The following is a 17,372-nucleotide window of genomic DNA, read 5'->3' as shown; positions in this document are numbered from 1 at the left end:
GAAATCACATCTCTTCTATAACACCTTCCCGATTAAGCCCTCTTTTCCCTTACTCCCTCTCCTTTTTGTGTCACCTAGGCACTTAAACAACCCCACAGCACTCATACCTATATCTGTAATGTATTTTAATGTCTGTCTCCCCCTCTAGAGTTTAAGCTCCTTGTGGGAGGCCAATATGTCTACCAACTCTGCTATACTGTACTCTCCCAAGTGCTTAGTATGGTACTCCACACAAAGCAAGCACTCAATAAATATGATTGACTGACAGACCTATCTTTACACTCTATTGTTTCTTCCTACCTATATTTAAATATCTGTCTCTTCTCCCCCACCCCCAGACCCATATTGTGAGATCCCTGAGGACAGGGATCATGTCTACTAATTTTACTGTACTTTCCCATGCCCTTAGTACAGTGATCTGCCCAGAGTAAGTGCTCAATACAGAGCTTTAATTTTTTGAGAGGTACTTTATGTGAAATTATCTGCTTTAAAATGAGCTGTCCTTTCTGTGTACGTATGGGTGCATATGGACTGGATTCACTTTTAGCCTAAAAATGAAGATCCCCTCATTTATTTTCTTGAAAAAAATATTTGAAACTGAGATGCTAATTCAGATGTGCCCAGGGCCCGCTCCCTGTTCCTGGCCTGATCTTCTGACAGCTCTTTACTTTGGCATTCAACCACTGAATTAGTTAAAAGGTGAAAAGATTTGGCGGGCCAACCTTTAAATGACAGAATTTAAGCGCTTACTTTGTATCATTCATTCATTCAATAGTATTTATTGAGCGCTTACTATGTGCAGAGCACTGTACTAAGCGCTTGGGATGAACAAGTCGGCAACAGATAGAGACAGTCCCTGCCGTTTGACGGGCTTACAGTCTAATCGGGGGAGACGGACAGACAAGAACAATGGCACTAAACAGCATCAAGGGGAAGAACATCTCGTAAAAACAATGGCAACTAAATAGAATCGAGGCGATGTACAATTCATTAACAAAATAAATAGGTTAACGAAAATATATACAGCTGAGCGGACGGGTACAGTGCTGTGGGGATGGGAAGGGAGAGGTGGAGGAGCAGAGGGAAAAGGGGAAAATGAGGCTTTAGCTGCGGAGAGGTAAAGGGGGGATGGCAGAGGGAGTAGAAGGGGAAGAGGAGCTCAGTCTGGGAACGCCTCTTGGAGGAGGTGATTTTTAAGTAGGGTTTTGAAGAGGGAAAGAGAATCAGTTTGGCGGAGGTGAGGAGGGAGGGCGTTCCAGGACCGCGGGAGGACGTGACCCAGGGGTCGACGGCGGGATAGGCGAGACCGAGGGACGGTGAGGAGGTGGGCGGCAGAGGAGCGGAGTGTGCGGGGTGGGCGGTAGAAAGAGAGAAGGGAGGAGAGGTAGGAAGGGGCAAAGTGATGGAGAGCCTTGAAGCCTAGAGTGAGGAGTTTTTGTTTGGGGCGGAGGTCGATAGGCAACCACTGGAGTTGTTTAAGAAGGGGAGTGACATGCCCAGATCGTTTCTGTAGGAAGATGAGCCGGGCAGCGGAGTGAAGAATAGACCGGAGCGGGGCGAGAGAGGAGGAAGGGAGGTCAGAGAGAAGGCTGACACAGTAGTCTAGCCGGGATATAACGAGAGCCCGTAATAGTAAGGTAGCCGTTTGGGTGGAGAGGAAAGGGCGGATCTTGGCGATATTGTAGAGGTGAAACCGGCAGGTCTTGGTAACGGATAGGATGTGTGGGGTGAACGAGAGGGACGAGTCAAGGATGACACCGAGATTGCGGCCCTGCGGGACGGGAAGGATGGTCGTGCCATCCACGGTGATAGAGAAGTCTGGGAGAGGACCGGGTTTGGGAGGGAAGATGAGGAGCTCAGTCTTGCTCATGTTGAGTTTTAGGTGGCGGGCCGACATCCAGGTGGAGACGTCCCGGAGGCAGGAGGAGATGCGAGCCTGAAGGGAGGGGGAGAGGACAGGGGCGGAGATGTAGATCTGCGTGTCATCTGCGTAGAGATGGTAGTCAAAGCCGTGAGAGCGGATGAGTTCACCGAGGGAGTGAGTGTAAATGGAGAACAGAAGAGGGCCAAGAACTGACCCTTGAGGAACTCCAACAGTTAAAGGATGGGAGGGGGAGGAGGCTCCAGCGTAGGAGACCGAGAATGATCGGCCAGAGAGGTAAGAGGAGAACCAGGAGAGGACAGAGTCCGTAAAGCCAAGGTGAGATAAGGTATGGAGGAGGAGGGGACGGTCGACAGTGTCAAAGGCAGCAGAGAGGTCAAGGAGGATCAGAATGGAGTAGGAGCCATTGGATTTGGCAAGAAGGAGGTCATGGGTGACCTTAGAGAGAGCAGTCTCGGTAGAGTGGAGGGGACGGAAGCCAGATTGGAGGGGGTCTAGGAGAGAATGGGAGTTAAGGAATTCTAGGCATCGATTGTAGATGACTCGTTCTAGGATTTTGGAAAGGAAGGGTAGTAGGGAGATAGGACGATAACTGGAGGGGGAAGTGGGGTCAAGAGCGGGTTTTTTTAGGATGGGGGAGACGTGGGCATGTTTGAAGGCAGAGGGGAAGGAGCCCTTGGAGATTGAGTGGTTAAAAATAGAAGTTAAGGAAGGGAGGAGGGCAGGGGCGATGGTTTTAAGAAGGTGAGAGGGAATGTGGTCCGAGGCGCAGGTGGAGGGGGTGGCACTTGCGAGGAGGGAGGAGATCTCCTCTGAGGATACTGCAGGGAAGGATGGGAAAGTAGGGGAGGGGGTTGGTGGGGGGGAGGGGAGAGGCGGAGAGGTGACTTTGGGGAGCTCAGACCTGATCGTGTTGATTTTCGTGAGGAAATAGGTGGCCAGTTCATTGGGGGTGAGAGATGGGGGAGGGGGAGGAACAGGGGGCCTAAGGAGAGAGTTAAAGGTCCGGAAAAATCGGCGGGGGCAAGCACCACTCGTATTGAGGGATGGGGTAGATACAAGTTAATCAAGTTGGATGTAGTTCCTGTAGTATATGGGGCTCACAGTCTAAGCAGGAGGGAGAACAGGTAGTGAATCCCCATTTTCCATAGGAGGAAACTGAGGCACAGAGAATCAATCCTGACATATGATTAAACCAGAATTCTTCATTTCATAGATCAATACAGGCAGAAAAATATGAGCAAAAACCTATGAGAGTTTAAATTTTACTGTGTTAAAGCATGATCATAGTCATCTTCAAGCATTTTGAAGTGCGTTATGATGTGCAGAGAATGGCCAGAGGCAATTAGAAAAATGTAATGAATACTATAGTTCACCTCATCCTTACTCTCAAGATGCTGACAAACTAAGGGAGGGAGAAAAACAGAAAAATATAAGGCAACCCCCCTACCCCTCAAGAAAAGTCTTATAATAGAGCATTTCAACATTAGATATAATGTTCAAATGGTCTAAAATACAAAACCAAAGCAAAACAAAAAAACCCACTTCCTGGCCAAGTTAAAGTCGATGCCAGATCAGGGCCTCAGGAATTTTTAAATTTTATTCTAAAACAAGGGAAAGTTATGGTTTTCTCCCATTCCTCATTGTTGCAGGGGCTAGAACAGTTTATGGCAATCCTGATACAGAAATCCTTTCTGAGGGCTTCCCCATCACATCTTCAGCATGAGAGAGTTGGGAAGAGAGAGTGGGAAGGGAATGACAATTTCCCATCCCAATCCCAATATATGTGCTGCTTTCTCTTCTTCCTCTACCTCCCCATTGTTCAGCTGTTCAGCTACCCTCTCTCTCTCTCTCTCTCTCTCTCTCACTCACACACACACACACACACACACGTGTCCCCCCAAAAAATTGCTTCCCAAACTGGGAGCACATAGGGATCCATGACTCTTTGTTTCCAATACATGGGGTGAAGTTGAACCAGCTGAGTGCTTGGGGTTTTTTTGTTTTCTTTTAATATTTGCTTGCACTTACTATATGCTGGGCACTGTACTAAGTGTGAGGGTAGATACAAGCTAATCAGGTTGGACACAGTCCATAACCCACACAGGACTCAGAGTCTTAATCCCCACTTTACAGATGAGGTAAGTGAGGTCCAGAGAAGTGAAGTGACTTCCCCAAGGTCATTTGGCAGGCAAGTGAAAGAGCCAGGATTACAGCCTAGGTCTTTCTGACTCCAAGGCCCGTGCTCTATCCAAAAGGCCATGCTGCTTCTTGTTTCAACTTCTGGTGTTAGCTAAAGGAAATAGGTGGCCTCAGACATCTGGGTACTTCCTTGCAGCACCCACACTTCCAGAGATAGGGGAGATAACTAGGGTGAAATGCCTAGTTAAAAACATGGGGTAGTTTTCTCTTGCTTCTCAATCCTGAAAATGCAACAGATTCAGGAGCACGGTGCCCTAGTGGAAAGATGTCAAAGGACCCAGATTTTAATCTTGGCTCCACCACTTGATTGTCGTATGATCTTAGGCAAGTCACTTAGCTTCTCTGTACCTTAGTTTCCTCATCTGTAAAATCAATCAATCAGTGGTAATTATTGAGCACTTACTGTGTGCAGAGCATATATTAAGCACTTGGGAGAATACAATATAATAGAGTCGGTAGACACGTTCCTGGCCCATAATAAGTTTACAGTCTAGAGGGGTAGTCTACAGTCGAAAATGGGGATTAAATTCCTACTCTTCTTCTTACTCAAACTGTGAAGCTCCTGTAGAACAGGTAATGGTGTCCAACCTGATTAATTTGTATCTACTCCAGTGCTTAAAACAGTGTTTGATACATAGTAAGCGCTTAAATACCACAATTACTAATTTTCAGACTCTCTTCCTCTAGGAAGACCAGGACAACCAGTGATGGGGGAAATAGCAAGATGCATCAGGCAGTTTTAATCTTTTCCTCATTGCTGCAGACTCTGGCCCTTTTTGATACATCTTTCTGGTCTTTTTCTAATATAGCCAGATATTAATCTCGCTTGCTACCAGAAACATTCCATTTCTGACTTTCTATTTTCTCAATATAAAAAACTGGCTATGTGGTTATAAAAATGAGCTAAATAACTGACCAAAATTCAGCTACTAAACAGGATGAAATGCCTAGTTAAACGCATTGGTGTAATATTGAAAGCACAGCTTTTCCAACTATACTTCATTCTAAGGAAAATATGTAAAATGATTATAAATTGTCAGACGTCTGATAAAATACGTTTGACTAAGTGAGTTTTCTGTCTGTTTTACTTTAATGTGATTAAGAGAACTGCTAAAGTGTAATAATAGCAGCCATCTGCCATAACAAATGTATAATATAGTTCAGATGACAATATTAAAATTCCCATCACACTTCAAAATAACATTTCTGACTTTTCAGCTCTTATTTTTAAGAAAAGTGGATTATATAATTCCTACAAATCTTAAAAATGATAATCAAGCTCTTGCTTTACTTAAAGAGACAGGAAATAGTGGAGAAACTATGTGATGTTTTAAATTCTTATATATAATTTTATACTAAAGTTTTTCAAAATTGGCCTGGATAACCATCTAGAGTTCAGAAAAAAATTATACTATTTGCACTTAGAACAGTGGTTGGCACATAGTAAGTGCTTAACAAATACCATAATTATAATTACTAAATAAACTTCTGAAAACATTACTTCCTGGGATGCTCTTAGAATAACCAACCACTCTATGTGTAAAAAAAAAAAAAAAAATGTTAAATATAGGAACTCAGATAAACCACACTAACAATCTTTTGGGGATGGCATTTTTCTCCAAAATGGTTTTTGAATCTCTATAGGTATATTAATTTGCAATTTCATATAAAACTTCTCACTTATTCTCTACCAACCTACATGTTCACTTTTCTTTCTTAATTCCACATATTGTGTGGGTTATGTCTAAACCTTTAAAAATATTTCCATTAGGGGAAATAACATATTAAATGCTTTCTTTTCTCTGAATTAACACATTCATATTTCTTATCATTCTATGAACTGTACTTTGGGGGAAGGTATGCAATTTCAAGATGGAAAAACTATTACAAATAATTCAGAACACTCCACCTGTCTATAAGATTCTGGTTGGTTTTCTTCAAATCTTCAGACGTAGATGCCATATTATTTGCTTCCAGTTGTTGTTTCAAGCTATGTATCTCTGCATCGTAATAAGCCCGAAGATCAGCTATATGTCGTTCATGTTTTCTCCTCAGGTTCTGCCTAATTCTGTGCATAAAAAAGAGTGAAAAAAAGCTCTCTTCGATTCTCTCTACTCTGTTCTAGAAATAAGAAAAAATTCACCATTGAAACAATAACGTGTATCTTCTTTTTCTCATTCATTAGCAATGGTTGATGCACTAGTGGTTCTCAATCGATGAGGCATAGCACTCCGTGAACTGGCTAGCATTTCTGGATGATGCCAACTTGGTTTTATTGCATCCTTTAAGCCCAGGAAGGACCTTTTCCATCCTGAGGCAGATGAACAATTTATAAGTACCTGTTCTTCCACCTACCTTGAGTTCCACCTGGATCTCAGACCTAAAGAGGATGGTAAGCATTGCCCTAGCAGGCTTACTGATAAGAAACTGTCAGCTTCAATACACATATATTTTCAAAATATTAATAAGAAAATTCTAAGTCAGACTTGATCTTGATAAGTTTAAAATACCTTAAGGTTTTTTTCCCAAAAAAGAGCTCTAAAACTCGTACCCTCAAATCCCTTACTTCCCTTTCTGTGAAACTGAGTTAATCAAATATAATAAATAATATACTGGATACTATATTGAGAAAAGCATACTTAGATAGCATCACTGGGTCGTCAAAGGAAGTCACTGAAACATTGCCTTCTGGTAAGCTGTTGTCTGCACTTGGAAATGGTGATTGAATGGTTGATGAAGGAGTTAATATTATGGTATTTTCTTCATCTTCGGGGTTGATTAGGAGGTCATTACCAGCAACAGTATATGCTAAGGGAAAAGTAGGGCTGGTATTCCTTTCATTTTGGAATGCATGACTTTTCCAAGAATCCATGCATGAAGCTTGAATACTAGAAGGATATTTTGGGGATCCACCCAACTGAGAGGAAGTGATATTACTTGCTTGAGAAAACGTATCACTCTCAGAGTGACTAGACATACTAGGTTCTAACACAGAGTCAGGAGAAAATGAGATTCTGTCATCGAGAGTACTTAAAAGGTTTTGGGATGGAATCCCTAGATTTTGTAGACTTGGCTTCATGTGTAGCGTTGGATCGAGTGTCAAAACCTGGAAAGAAAGAAACAATAGGTAGCCGTGATTTCTACCATTCCATTTTTAGGGGAGAAATAATCTTTACATCAGAGGTACCTCGTTTCGCAGAGAGGCTAGAATCCACCATGGTACATTTTCTTACTATGATTCTCTTCCGAACACTAATTGAAGGGTCATGTGATGAAGAGAGGGACGGGAGAGAGTTGGAAGGCAGCGTTACAGTAACAGTGGTAGGAACTGAGGAAACAGCAACCATGGTGTGTGTTGGAGCAGGGGGACCTATAGGGGGAGGAGGAGAGGTGGCCCAAGGAAGAGCTTTATTTCTCTCCTACTCCTTTCTGAAGTTCCTCATGCTCTGAGCTTTGAATGTGTACAGGAAATGTTAATAACCAAACCATATCCTTGCTGAATTATTACCGAAACCTCTCAGACATTAGTAGGCTGGAATCAGTACATAAATAATTTTACCTCTGGAGGATGACTTGAATGAGAAGCAGAAGAGAGAGTCCATTCAGGGAGCTGCTTGTTTTCCTTTTGTTTTTTATGATAAATTTCTTTCAGCGATGGCAGCTTCACCTCAATTCCAGAGTTAGACTATGAGATACAAAATGTAAATGGTACTACTACCTAACACCAAAAAATGTTTAATGGAAATTAAATCAAAATTGAATAATCAAGTTGTTTGGCAGTATGACGAAGATGGTGCAACACTCCACCATTAACTAGGGTAATGCTTCTAATAAAAAAAATTTTGAATGATTCTTGTTCAAGTAAAATAAGCAAAACTTTTAAATGAAAAACAGGCAGGGACCAACTGTGGGACAACTATGGGTTAATACATTTGTATGGAAGTGCTCATCTTCAAAGTGGATTAGCATCTCCAGCATAGTCTCCCCAGATTCGTATGGGGACATCAAAATAGTTATGGTATTTATTAAACACTTACTATGTGCCAGGCACTGTACTAAGCACTGAAGTGGATACAAGCAAAGTGGGTGGGCCACAGTGCCTGTCCCCCAATTTACAGATAAGATAATTGAGACACAGAGAACTTAAGTGACTTTCCCAAGTGGCAAAGCCGGGATTAAAACCCAGGTCCTTCGGACTCCCAGACCCATGCTCGATCCATTAGGCCATGCTGCTTCTCAAAAGACCTGCTGAATTCACTATCTTATTTGCTTCTCCTTCAAAACAAAACATAAGCAATTAGGGGAGGCAAAAAAAAAGATTCTGCAGGGAGTAACCAAAGAATAGCACTGACGAATATCTATTTCTGAGAATTTTTTTATTATTATTAAACAGCCTGAAATTTCAGCACTAAAGAACCCATTTTCTTCTCAAGTCCCCTCATCCTCCTAATTTCTCATCACAGTGGACAATGCAACCATCCTCCCATCATCTCTCTAAAGCTAAATGCTGTCAGTTCCTCCCTTCAAAATATTTCCAGAATTTGGCCTTTTCTCTCCATCCAAATTCCACCATACCAGTTCACGCATTTTCTACAATAATCCATTCAGTGATTCAATATGACTTTATTTGCCCATTTGTATTCCAGTCGTAGTTTAAAATGAAACAAAGTCAAGTGGAAGAAGTGGAAAAGAATAATAAATCAACCAGTCACATAAAAGTGGATTTTAGGAAATCAAAAATATCACTTGCTAAATTAACAAGTATTAACACAACTACTTAGTAACTATTAAAAAAATCAACTACAGGGAATATTTCTCTTTAATTTAAAAACATACCTGGTTCGGTAAGACTTTCGAGGGGAAAACACTTGAAAGTGTATTTTCCGAAGTCTCTGGCAAAGAATGATACAGTTCTTTCTCTTCTAGCTTCCAGTAAGTCAATCCTAATAAGTTAAAAAAGAGAAAGGAAATAAAGGGAAAGAGTGGTGAAGGTATTGGAAAAGAGAAGTGAAAAGAGGGCAAAAAAGAGGGGAGAAAAAAATCAGATTAATATTTTCTACTCTAAAGGAAAAACAAATAGAAAGCATCCTTTGTACATCAATGGCTTTTATTTTCATAACCACAAGTTTAATGTAAAGAAATGTCCAAATTCAAAACATCTGACCAAAAAAACCCAACATATACGATAAACGTACTTTATCAGCACTAAAATATAAGATCCTAGAATTTAATCACTTAAATTAAATGACTAAAAAAGTGCTCTGCACACAGTAAGCGCTCAATAAATATGATTAAGTTCAAATTATTTTTGATAAAACTATTTCAAAATAAACAATATATTCTTCTATAAGCAGCAAGTTTATAAAAAACCAGAGTTTTCACAGGCCCAACAAAACAAAAAGGCACAAGGATTTAGGAACCAGCAATAAAAGAAGCTAAACAATAAAAATAACTTGGAGCACATCTAATGATGCTGTACGAACTGATGCTAGTACTATGTTTCCCCAAAAAGTCTGACCCTCTCCTCACTACAGTGGGTGCATAAATTACTTAATTTATATTAATGTCTGTCTTTCCTTCCAGACTGTAAGCATGTTGTGAGCAGGGAACATGTCTGCTAATTCTGTTGAATGCTTCCAAGTGCTTAGTACAGTGCTCTGCACATTAGTAGGCACTAAAATATGATTGATTAATTGGAAATAAAACAGCTTGAAAGGGAATCCTCAGTTGTTGAAGGTTTCTGGGTAAATGTTGTCTCGCTTGGTGAACAAGGTCAGCAGGCATTTTGAAAACAGCTGGCTTAAATGGGCAATGAAGAACACAGTGGTTAATGAGGCAGCTATCCTGGAAACTGTCTGCTGGTCTAGAATGCTACAGTCCAGCATTTACCCTCCCCGACCCCCTGCCCTTCCCCACTGCCATCTCTTTGGCCATAAATGAGGTTTGTACATAAAAGTTTTGTGTGTGGTTTGCGCTGCTCTTCCCCCAGCCTGCCTGCCAAACGCTTATTGCACCACTATCCCCTCGGAAACACGACTTAGACTGCGAGCCCAGAGCGGGACAGGGACTGTGGCTGACCTAATTGGCTTGGACCTACCCTAGCACTTAGAACAGTGTTCGATATGTGGTTAAAAAAAAAAAACAAAAAAAAAACTGGCAGGCACAAGAGACAGTGTTGGGTTAGGAAAATTACTGCAACTATAATCAATTTCTCTGCACATGTTCCAACATTTGCAACAGGAGAAACAGCATGGGCTAGTGGATAGAACATGGGCCTGGGAGTCAGAAGGACCTGGATTCTAATACCAGTTCTGCCATGTTGGCTCTCTGACCTTGGCCAATTCCCTTAACTTTTCTGGGCTTCAATTCCCTCATCGGTAAAATAATAGTAATAATAATTATAATAAAAATTACAGTATTTGTTAAGCGCTTACCGTGTGCCAGGCACTGTACTAAGCACTGGGGTGGATACAGACAAATTGGGTTGGGCACAGTCCCTGTCCCACATGGGACTCATGGTCTTAATCCCCATTTTACAGATGAAACTGAAGCACAGAGACGTGAAGTGACTTGCCCAAGGTCACGCAACAGACAAGAAGTGGCAAAGAAAGGATTAGAACCCACAACTTTATGACTTCCAGGCCCTTGCTCAATCCACTATACCATGCTGTTTCCTGTGAGATTAAGATTCCCACATTTTCCCTCTGTGAGAAAGGGAATGTGTTCAACCTGATTAGTTTGTATCTACCCCAGCGCTTAACACAGTGCCTGACACATTAGTAAGCACTTAACAAATATCACGTGAAAAGAGAGAGACTCCATCAGCACTATTACCTAAAAATAAAATGAGACAAGTTCTAGTGTAATTATATTAGTTTCCCACATACCTAAGCAAAGCTTAGATACAGCTTTATAGTTAGTCATAAAATCCCAGGCAAGGCTGATATTGGCCAAATATTTACCTTCAGATCTCCAAATTCTGTCCTCTGATTTTGGGGAAAAGAAGTGAGTAATACTTCCTCTATATAGCAAATTGATATTTACCCAGATGTGTACAGACACTTGGGTGAAACTGGGACATCTGACCTACCCAAACCCACCCATCCTGGGAACAACTTTCACTTTACTAGCTCTACAATTCTGCTATTTGCATGCAAAGTCATCTCATTAGATTATTCAGGCCCTGATGATCAAATTTGTAAATTACCTATGTCCCTTGCTTCTCCTCATTCACCCTCCAACTGCCTGACTTTCAGTCATTTCCCAAAGTACTACTGTTAGTACTTCTGTAGAAAAGTAGGAACAAAAAAAGTTATAGTCCATGTTGATGAGTTTCACTATTAGGCCTGGAGGAGGTTGTAATGTTTGTCTGAAATCAAAGTATTAGTTAGAAATGTGGGTAACTGAAATCCATAGATCATCAATCTACTGCAAATAATCAAAAGTGACAGCAATTCACCAGGTTTTCATTCTTCATTATAAATGCAAATCCAATGCAAAAATCTTCTACTATATTAATGCAGCAAGAATCGTTAATCAGAAATTCATGAACCTACCCTGGAGTTTCTGACCAATCAAAAATCCAACGGTAGGAGTTAAACTGACCCAAAGGAACTTTAGGGAGGAGGAAAAGGGGAACCCAGATTCCCCCCAGAATTTCACAGATAGACTTTTCAGAACTCCTCCAGAGTCACTTATGCATTGACAGGGAAAGTATCTGTTACACTGTTGAGTTGGAAGCAGCGTGGCTCAGTGGAAAGAGCCCGGGCTTGGGAATGAGGTCATGAGTTCGAATCCTGGCTCTGCCACTTGTCAGCTGTGTGACTGTGGGCAAGTCACTTCACCTCTCTGTGCCTCAGTTACCTCATCTGTAAAATGGGGATTAACTGTGAGCCTCACGTGGGACAACCTGATTACCCTGTATCTACCCCAGCGCTTAGAACAGTGCTCGGCACATAGTAAGCGCTTAACAAATACCAACATTATTATTATTATTGTACCCTCCCAGGAGCTTAGTACAGTGCTCTGCACATGGTAAGTGCTAAATGATTGATTATGCCTTTCCAGCTATAATCTTACCATCACCCCTGCCCCACCTACCATTTGGTAGAGCCATTTTCCAAATTTTAAAAGAAATAAAAGAATGTCTTGATATTTCACTACATCAAAATGTTCTTCCTCTCTACAGATAGAAATTACCATAGTTGGACAACTCGCTCCACCATATAACTGCCCCACCCTGGGTTTTGAGGAAATAAAAGATTTTTTTGGACCTCTTAATTACAAGAAGGGATAGTCACCTCTTGGGGGATGGGAAGAGAAGACAGGAGTGAGAAGACCACAGCAGGGGTAGAGGAAGTTAATTCATGGAGTGTCTATTGTTAGCAGTATCTATTCTATGCAGAACTAGAACAGAAGACTGCCCTTTACCTTTCCCTGTTCCCTTCCATTTTCTTCTTCTCACCCCTTACTGCTAGATTTAATATTTATATGACCACATGTAATAGCCCCATCCCTGTTTGAATGTTACAAAAAGTGTTCTATGTTAAAAAGTTGGACAGATATGCAAATAAGTATGGTTCAAATTAAAGTGTCTTGGAAGAAAAAGCTTATTACAGTTTCTTTGCATTTTCATTATGTTTCTGGCTAGAGTCATAAAAAAGTATTTTCATTCTATTAGGTAAACTCTGAAACAGTTAGCCCAGGCAATGGACATGAGAGTCAATAAGGATGGAGTAGTATTGTGGACCAGGGTATAGTTGTTTTTAGGACATGGCTTAGGTGGATTTAATTGAGACCACTTTTTGTACAGGATACACACTCAAGGGAAGACAAGAGAGCAAGCAAAAAGGTGGAAATGCTACTACAAATAGGGTGGTGACCACACAACCCCGGTAGCCAGGCCAGTGCCATATTTTCAGGCTGGCTGCAACTGATAAAGACTAGTAGTTCCACCCTCCATTTTCTCTCTTTCCCTCTATCTCCTTGCAACTGAGAAGCAGTGTGGCTTAGTGGAAAGGGCACAGGCTTGGGAGTCAGAGGTTCTAATCTTGGCTCCACCACTTGTCTGCTGTATGACCCTGGGCAAGCCACTTAACTTCTCTGTGCCTCACTTACCTCATCTGTAAAATGGATAAAGACTGTGAGCCCTATGTGGGACAAACATGATTATTCTGTATCTACCCAAGTGCTTAGAACAGTGCTTAGCACATAGAAAGTGCTTAACAGATATCATAATTAACTGAATCCCAAGACTTGGTCCTTATTTACTATTCACCAGGCCCACCCATCCCACCTTCTCTTCAGGAAAAAACTTGCTCAGTCTCTGCCACCCACGGCCCCCTTGGCCTCTAACAATCCTCTTTCTTCTTGGGGGTATGGAAAGGGCCCTAATGCCCAGGCTGCTCTTTATCAGTTCTTGGGAAGCCAGCAGCAGCCGCAGCACAACCAACTGAGGGCAGTCTGATTAGCCCCAGCTGTTCAATCATGCTGCCTCAGGCAGGGAGCCCAGGAGGAGGAGAGGAAAGGAGAAAGATTAAAAAAGATTAAAAAGATTAGACAGTAGGAAAGAAATCCACATATAAAAACCTCTCGATGTGGAAGTATCTGTTTTGGAAGTTCCCTGCTAGGTCTTTCCAAAGATGAGGAAAAGAGGGCAAAACTTCTTGAGGGCAAGGACAGTGTCTATTAACTCTTCTGTTCTCTCCAAGGCACAGTGCTGTGCAAAGAGTAAGCATTCCCTAAGTAATACAGAGTGACTGACTGAAAACATCAGAGAGTAGAGTCAGAGCTAGGAGGGCCCTGGGAAAAACAGAATAATAATATAGTAATAATGATGGTATTTGTTAAGTGTTTACTATGTGCCTAGCACCGTTCTAAGCGCTGGGGTAGATACAAGGTAATCAGGTTGTCCCTTGTGGGGCTCACAATCTTAATCCTCATTTTACAGATAAGTGAGGTACAGAGAAGTTAAATGGCTTGCCCAAGGTCACACAGCAGACAAGTGTCTGCTGACTCCCATGTCCTCTGACTCCCAAGCCCATGCTCTTTCCACTAAGCGAAGCTGCTTCTCAAAACCACCTGGGGTAAGAGGCATAGGCAATTGGTCCTGGGGAGAGGGTAGAGCTGGGGAGCACTGAGAAGGAAAGGAGAAGAGGTTAATGGGGGCTCTGGGAAGAAAGTAGAACTTTAGAAAAAAAATTGGGATTGTAGGCACTGGAATGGAGTGTCCACCCAAGCATTCTCCCATGTCCTCTTCCTCTGAAGTCCCCTAGATAACCCTCCTCCAACTCTGTAAAACCTCTAAGTGGGGGCAGAGGGGAAAAGAAAAGGACAACGTGTGCTGACAGGTGCCGTTATGTGTGTGTTGGAATAGAACTGAAATGGTCTCTGCACTAAGAGAGTTTAAAATCTGAAGCTACAGCCAAGGCACATAGGCCTGTGTCAGACAAAGAAATATAAGAAACAGCTCGATTGGTCTGAGAGTTATAATTGGGCATGAACTCGGACTGCATCATCTATGGTAATAGAAATTCATTATTTCAAGTTTCAGAGCAGTCAAAATTCCTTGTAAACGGGCTTCCAGTTTTCTTTGTGTTCACTCATTTATTTGAATATGGAGGTAGGAGACAGAAGTAAACAGAGACTTTCTGTAAATTCCCTGAGGGCAGGGATCATGTCTTAACTCAAATAATAATAATAATGTTGGTATTTGTTAAGCGCTTATTATGTGCCGAGCACTCTTCTAAGCGCTGGGGTAGATACAGGGTAATCAGGTTGTTCCATGTGAGGCTCACAGTTAATCCCCATTTTACAGATGAGATAACTGAGGCACAGAGAAGTGAAGTGACTTGCCCACAGTCACACAGCTGACAAGTGGCAGAGCCGGGATTCGAACTCATGACCTCTGACTCCCAAGCCCTTGCTCTTTCCACTGAACCACACTGCTTATGTACGTTCTTAATATAGTGCTCTGCAAACAGCACACACACAATAAATATTACCGACTGATTGAATGACGGACTTTTTAAAATGGGAGGTATCACAGTCCAGTGGACAGAGCACAGAACTAGCAATTAGGAAAGGCAAGTTCTAGTCCCGGCTCTGTGGCTAGCCTGCTAGGTGACCTTGGGCAAACCACTTAACCTCTCTGTGCTTCAGTGTCCTCATTTGTAAAGTGGAGATAAGATACCTGCTCTATCCACCTCTTAAATTATGAGTCCCATGTGGACCAGGGACTGTATCTGATCCAATCAATATTCAAAACAGATTACAGTTTTTCAGAACAGGCTTTCAGTAGCCCTATGCAAGAGCCCACCCATTTCAATACTTGCCTAGGTAATAACAATAATAATAATGTTGGTATTTGTTAAGTGCTTACTATGTGCAGAGCACTGTTCTAAGCGCTGGGGTAGATACAGGGTAATCAGGTTGTCCCATTTGGGGCTCACAGTCAAACCTCATTTGACAGATGAGGTAACTGAGGCACCGAGACAACAAGTGACTTGCCCAAAGTCACACAGCTGACAGGTGGCGGAGCCAGGATTAGAACCCGTGACCTCTGACTCCCAAGCCCAGGCTCTTTCCACTAAGCCATGCTGATTCAAGTGGGTAAGAGGGAGAAGGAGGACTGGAAAATATGGGAGGAGAGAAGCAGGGAAAGGAGGGTGAGAAGGAGGGAGGAAGAAAGAAAGAGAAGAAGAGAGGAAAAGGAGAAAAAGAGAAAGATGGAAGAACAATAAGAGTGACAAAAAGAGGAAACAAGGTTTTAGCTTGTTCTGGGGTCAAAATAGTAAATTAAACTATCATTATCTATGATGATTTGCCATAGAAATTCCTCCCTTTAGTTTCAAGCATTTTAAGAGTTCTTTAAAGATGGACTGTTCATTTTCTTTGTACTCAGGGTCAATTTTTTTTGTACTTATGACCAACTGTGCCTAAATCTTGAGTTATTTAAGATGCTTTAAGCAACGGCTTCCAAAACCTACTGCTTTACACTAACTAAAGTGGGATCCCATTTACAGGACACGTCAATCTGACTGTAGTATAATTATGGTACTTGTTAAGTGCTTACTATGCACCATGCACTGTTCTAAGCACTGGGGTAGCTACAAATTAATCAGGTTGGACACAGTCCGTATCCCACAATGGGGCTCACACGCTTACTCCCTATTTTACAGATGAAGCAAGTGAGGCTCAGAGAAGTGAGGTAACATGTCCAAGGTCACACAGCAGACAAGTGGCAGAGCCAAATTAGAATTCAGGTCCTTCTGATTCCCAGGGCTATGTTCTATCCACTAAGGATACCAGGTCACTGCCTTTGCAGCCCAACTCCTTTGAAGCTGCTAACTGAATCTGTAAGAACTTCCTCTGTGCCAAGCTCCACATATGTAGGATGGAGAACAGGTAATGAATCTCCATTTTACAAATAAGAAAACTGAGGCAGACCAAAGTTAACTAAGTTGCTCAAGTTCATACAGCAGGCAAGTGGCAGAGCTGAGATTAGAATTTAAGTCCTCTGCCTCTCAGGCCCATGCTCTTTTCATTAGGCCATGCTGCTTCTCAACATTAATATCAAAATGGTTTGCTCATGATGAGCATATTGATGGTCTAGTCATCATATATATTCTTTAAATATCTATGAACATCCTCTGGAGAAAACTCTCCCACAGTAAGAAATTCAACAATTATTTTCTGCTTCATACGCTCACTAGAAGAAACTGTTGTTTTCAATATATCATATAATGCTGCCCCTTGACTAAACTTGGCAAACCTAAATTAAAATGAGTGGGAAATATATTCTTTTCATCTTTTCATATTGATCCTACACATCTTTCCTATGCCAATTAGATTATGGGATAAAAAAGAAGAAAAACTCATATGCAATATTTTTGTATTTGCCAAAACTTCTCTCTTTCAAAGGTTACCGGGCAGATTGCAAAATTTGGCACCTTATTTCTCACAGCATAATTGCAAGTATCCGAGATTGTTAATCATAGGTCCTTTAGAACTACCCAAGGGTCAGCAAAGTGCATATTTTAACTCAAAAATATTTGTGTTCGGCATAACTCTACAAGAAAACAAGAGCTCTTTTTTCCTCACTTTCAGTAAACTTTCTGGTGATGTGGTGAGAAAGAACCAATATGATGCTGAGGAAACAAATCTACGCAGAGGCTCAGCAGCTGATGACTGACATTTATAGGGAATTACTCAGCTACAAAAAATAGGACAAAATCTTATGTTGAGGATTACGGGAAAGAATTTCAATAAAGGAGGGAGTAGAGAAGTT

The 17,372-nt window shown here is 41.7% G+C and overlaps 1 protein-coding gene across 7 annotated transcripts in view; it reads right to left on the bottom strand.

Annotated features, from left to right (window-relative positions):
- MPHOSPH9 (M-phase phosphoprotein 9) overlaps positions 1-17,372 on the bottom strand; it is a 61,895-nt gene that overhangs the window by 22,890 nt on the left and 21,633 nt on the right. For all 7 annotated transcript variants that reach the window (XM_029056413.1, XM_029056416.1, XM_029056414.1 and 4 more), the window contains 4 exons: positions 8,921-9,027; positions 7,644-7,769; positions 6,724-7,190; positions 5,994-6,152 (listed from right to left, as the gene is read on the bottom strand). In XM_029056413.1, the coding sequence (XP_028912246.1) occupies positions 5,994-6,152; positions 6,724-7,190; positions 7,644-7,769; positions 8,921-9,027 (859 nt within the window). The remainder of the gene's footprint in view (positions 1-5,993; positions 6,153-6,723; positions 7,191-7,643; positions 7,770-8,920; positions 9,028-17,372) is intronic.

Source organism: Ornithorhynchus anatinus, chromosome 2 (assembly GCF_004115215.2).
Source record: "Ornithorhynchus anatinus isolate Pmale09 chromosome 2, mOrnAna1.pri.v4, whole genome shotgun sequence".
Lineage (NCBI taxonomy): Eukaryota > Metazoa > Chordata > Mammalia > Monotremata > Ornithorhynchidae > Ornithorhynchus > Ornithorhynchus anatinus.
Note: the sequence above shows the minus strand (reverse complement) of the source record. Positions and strands in the feature narration are given on the sequence as shown.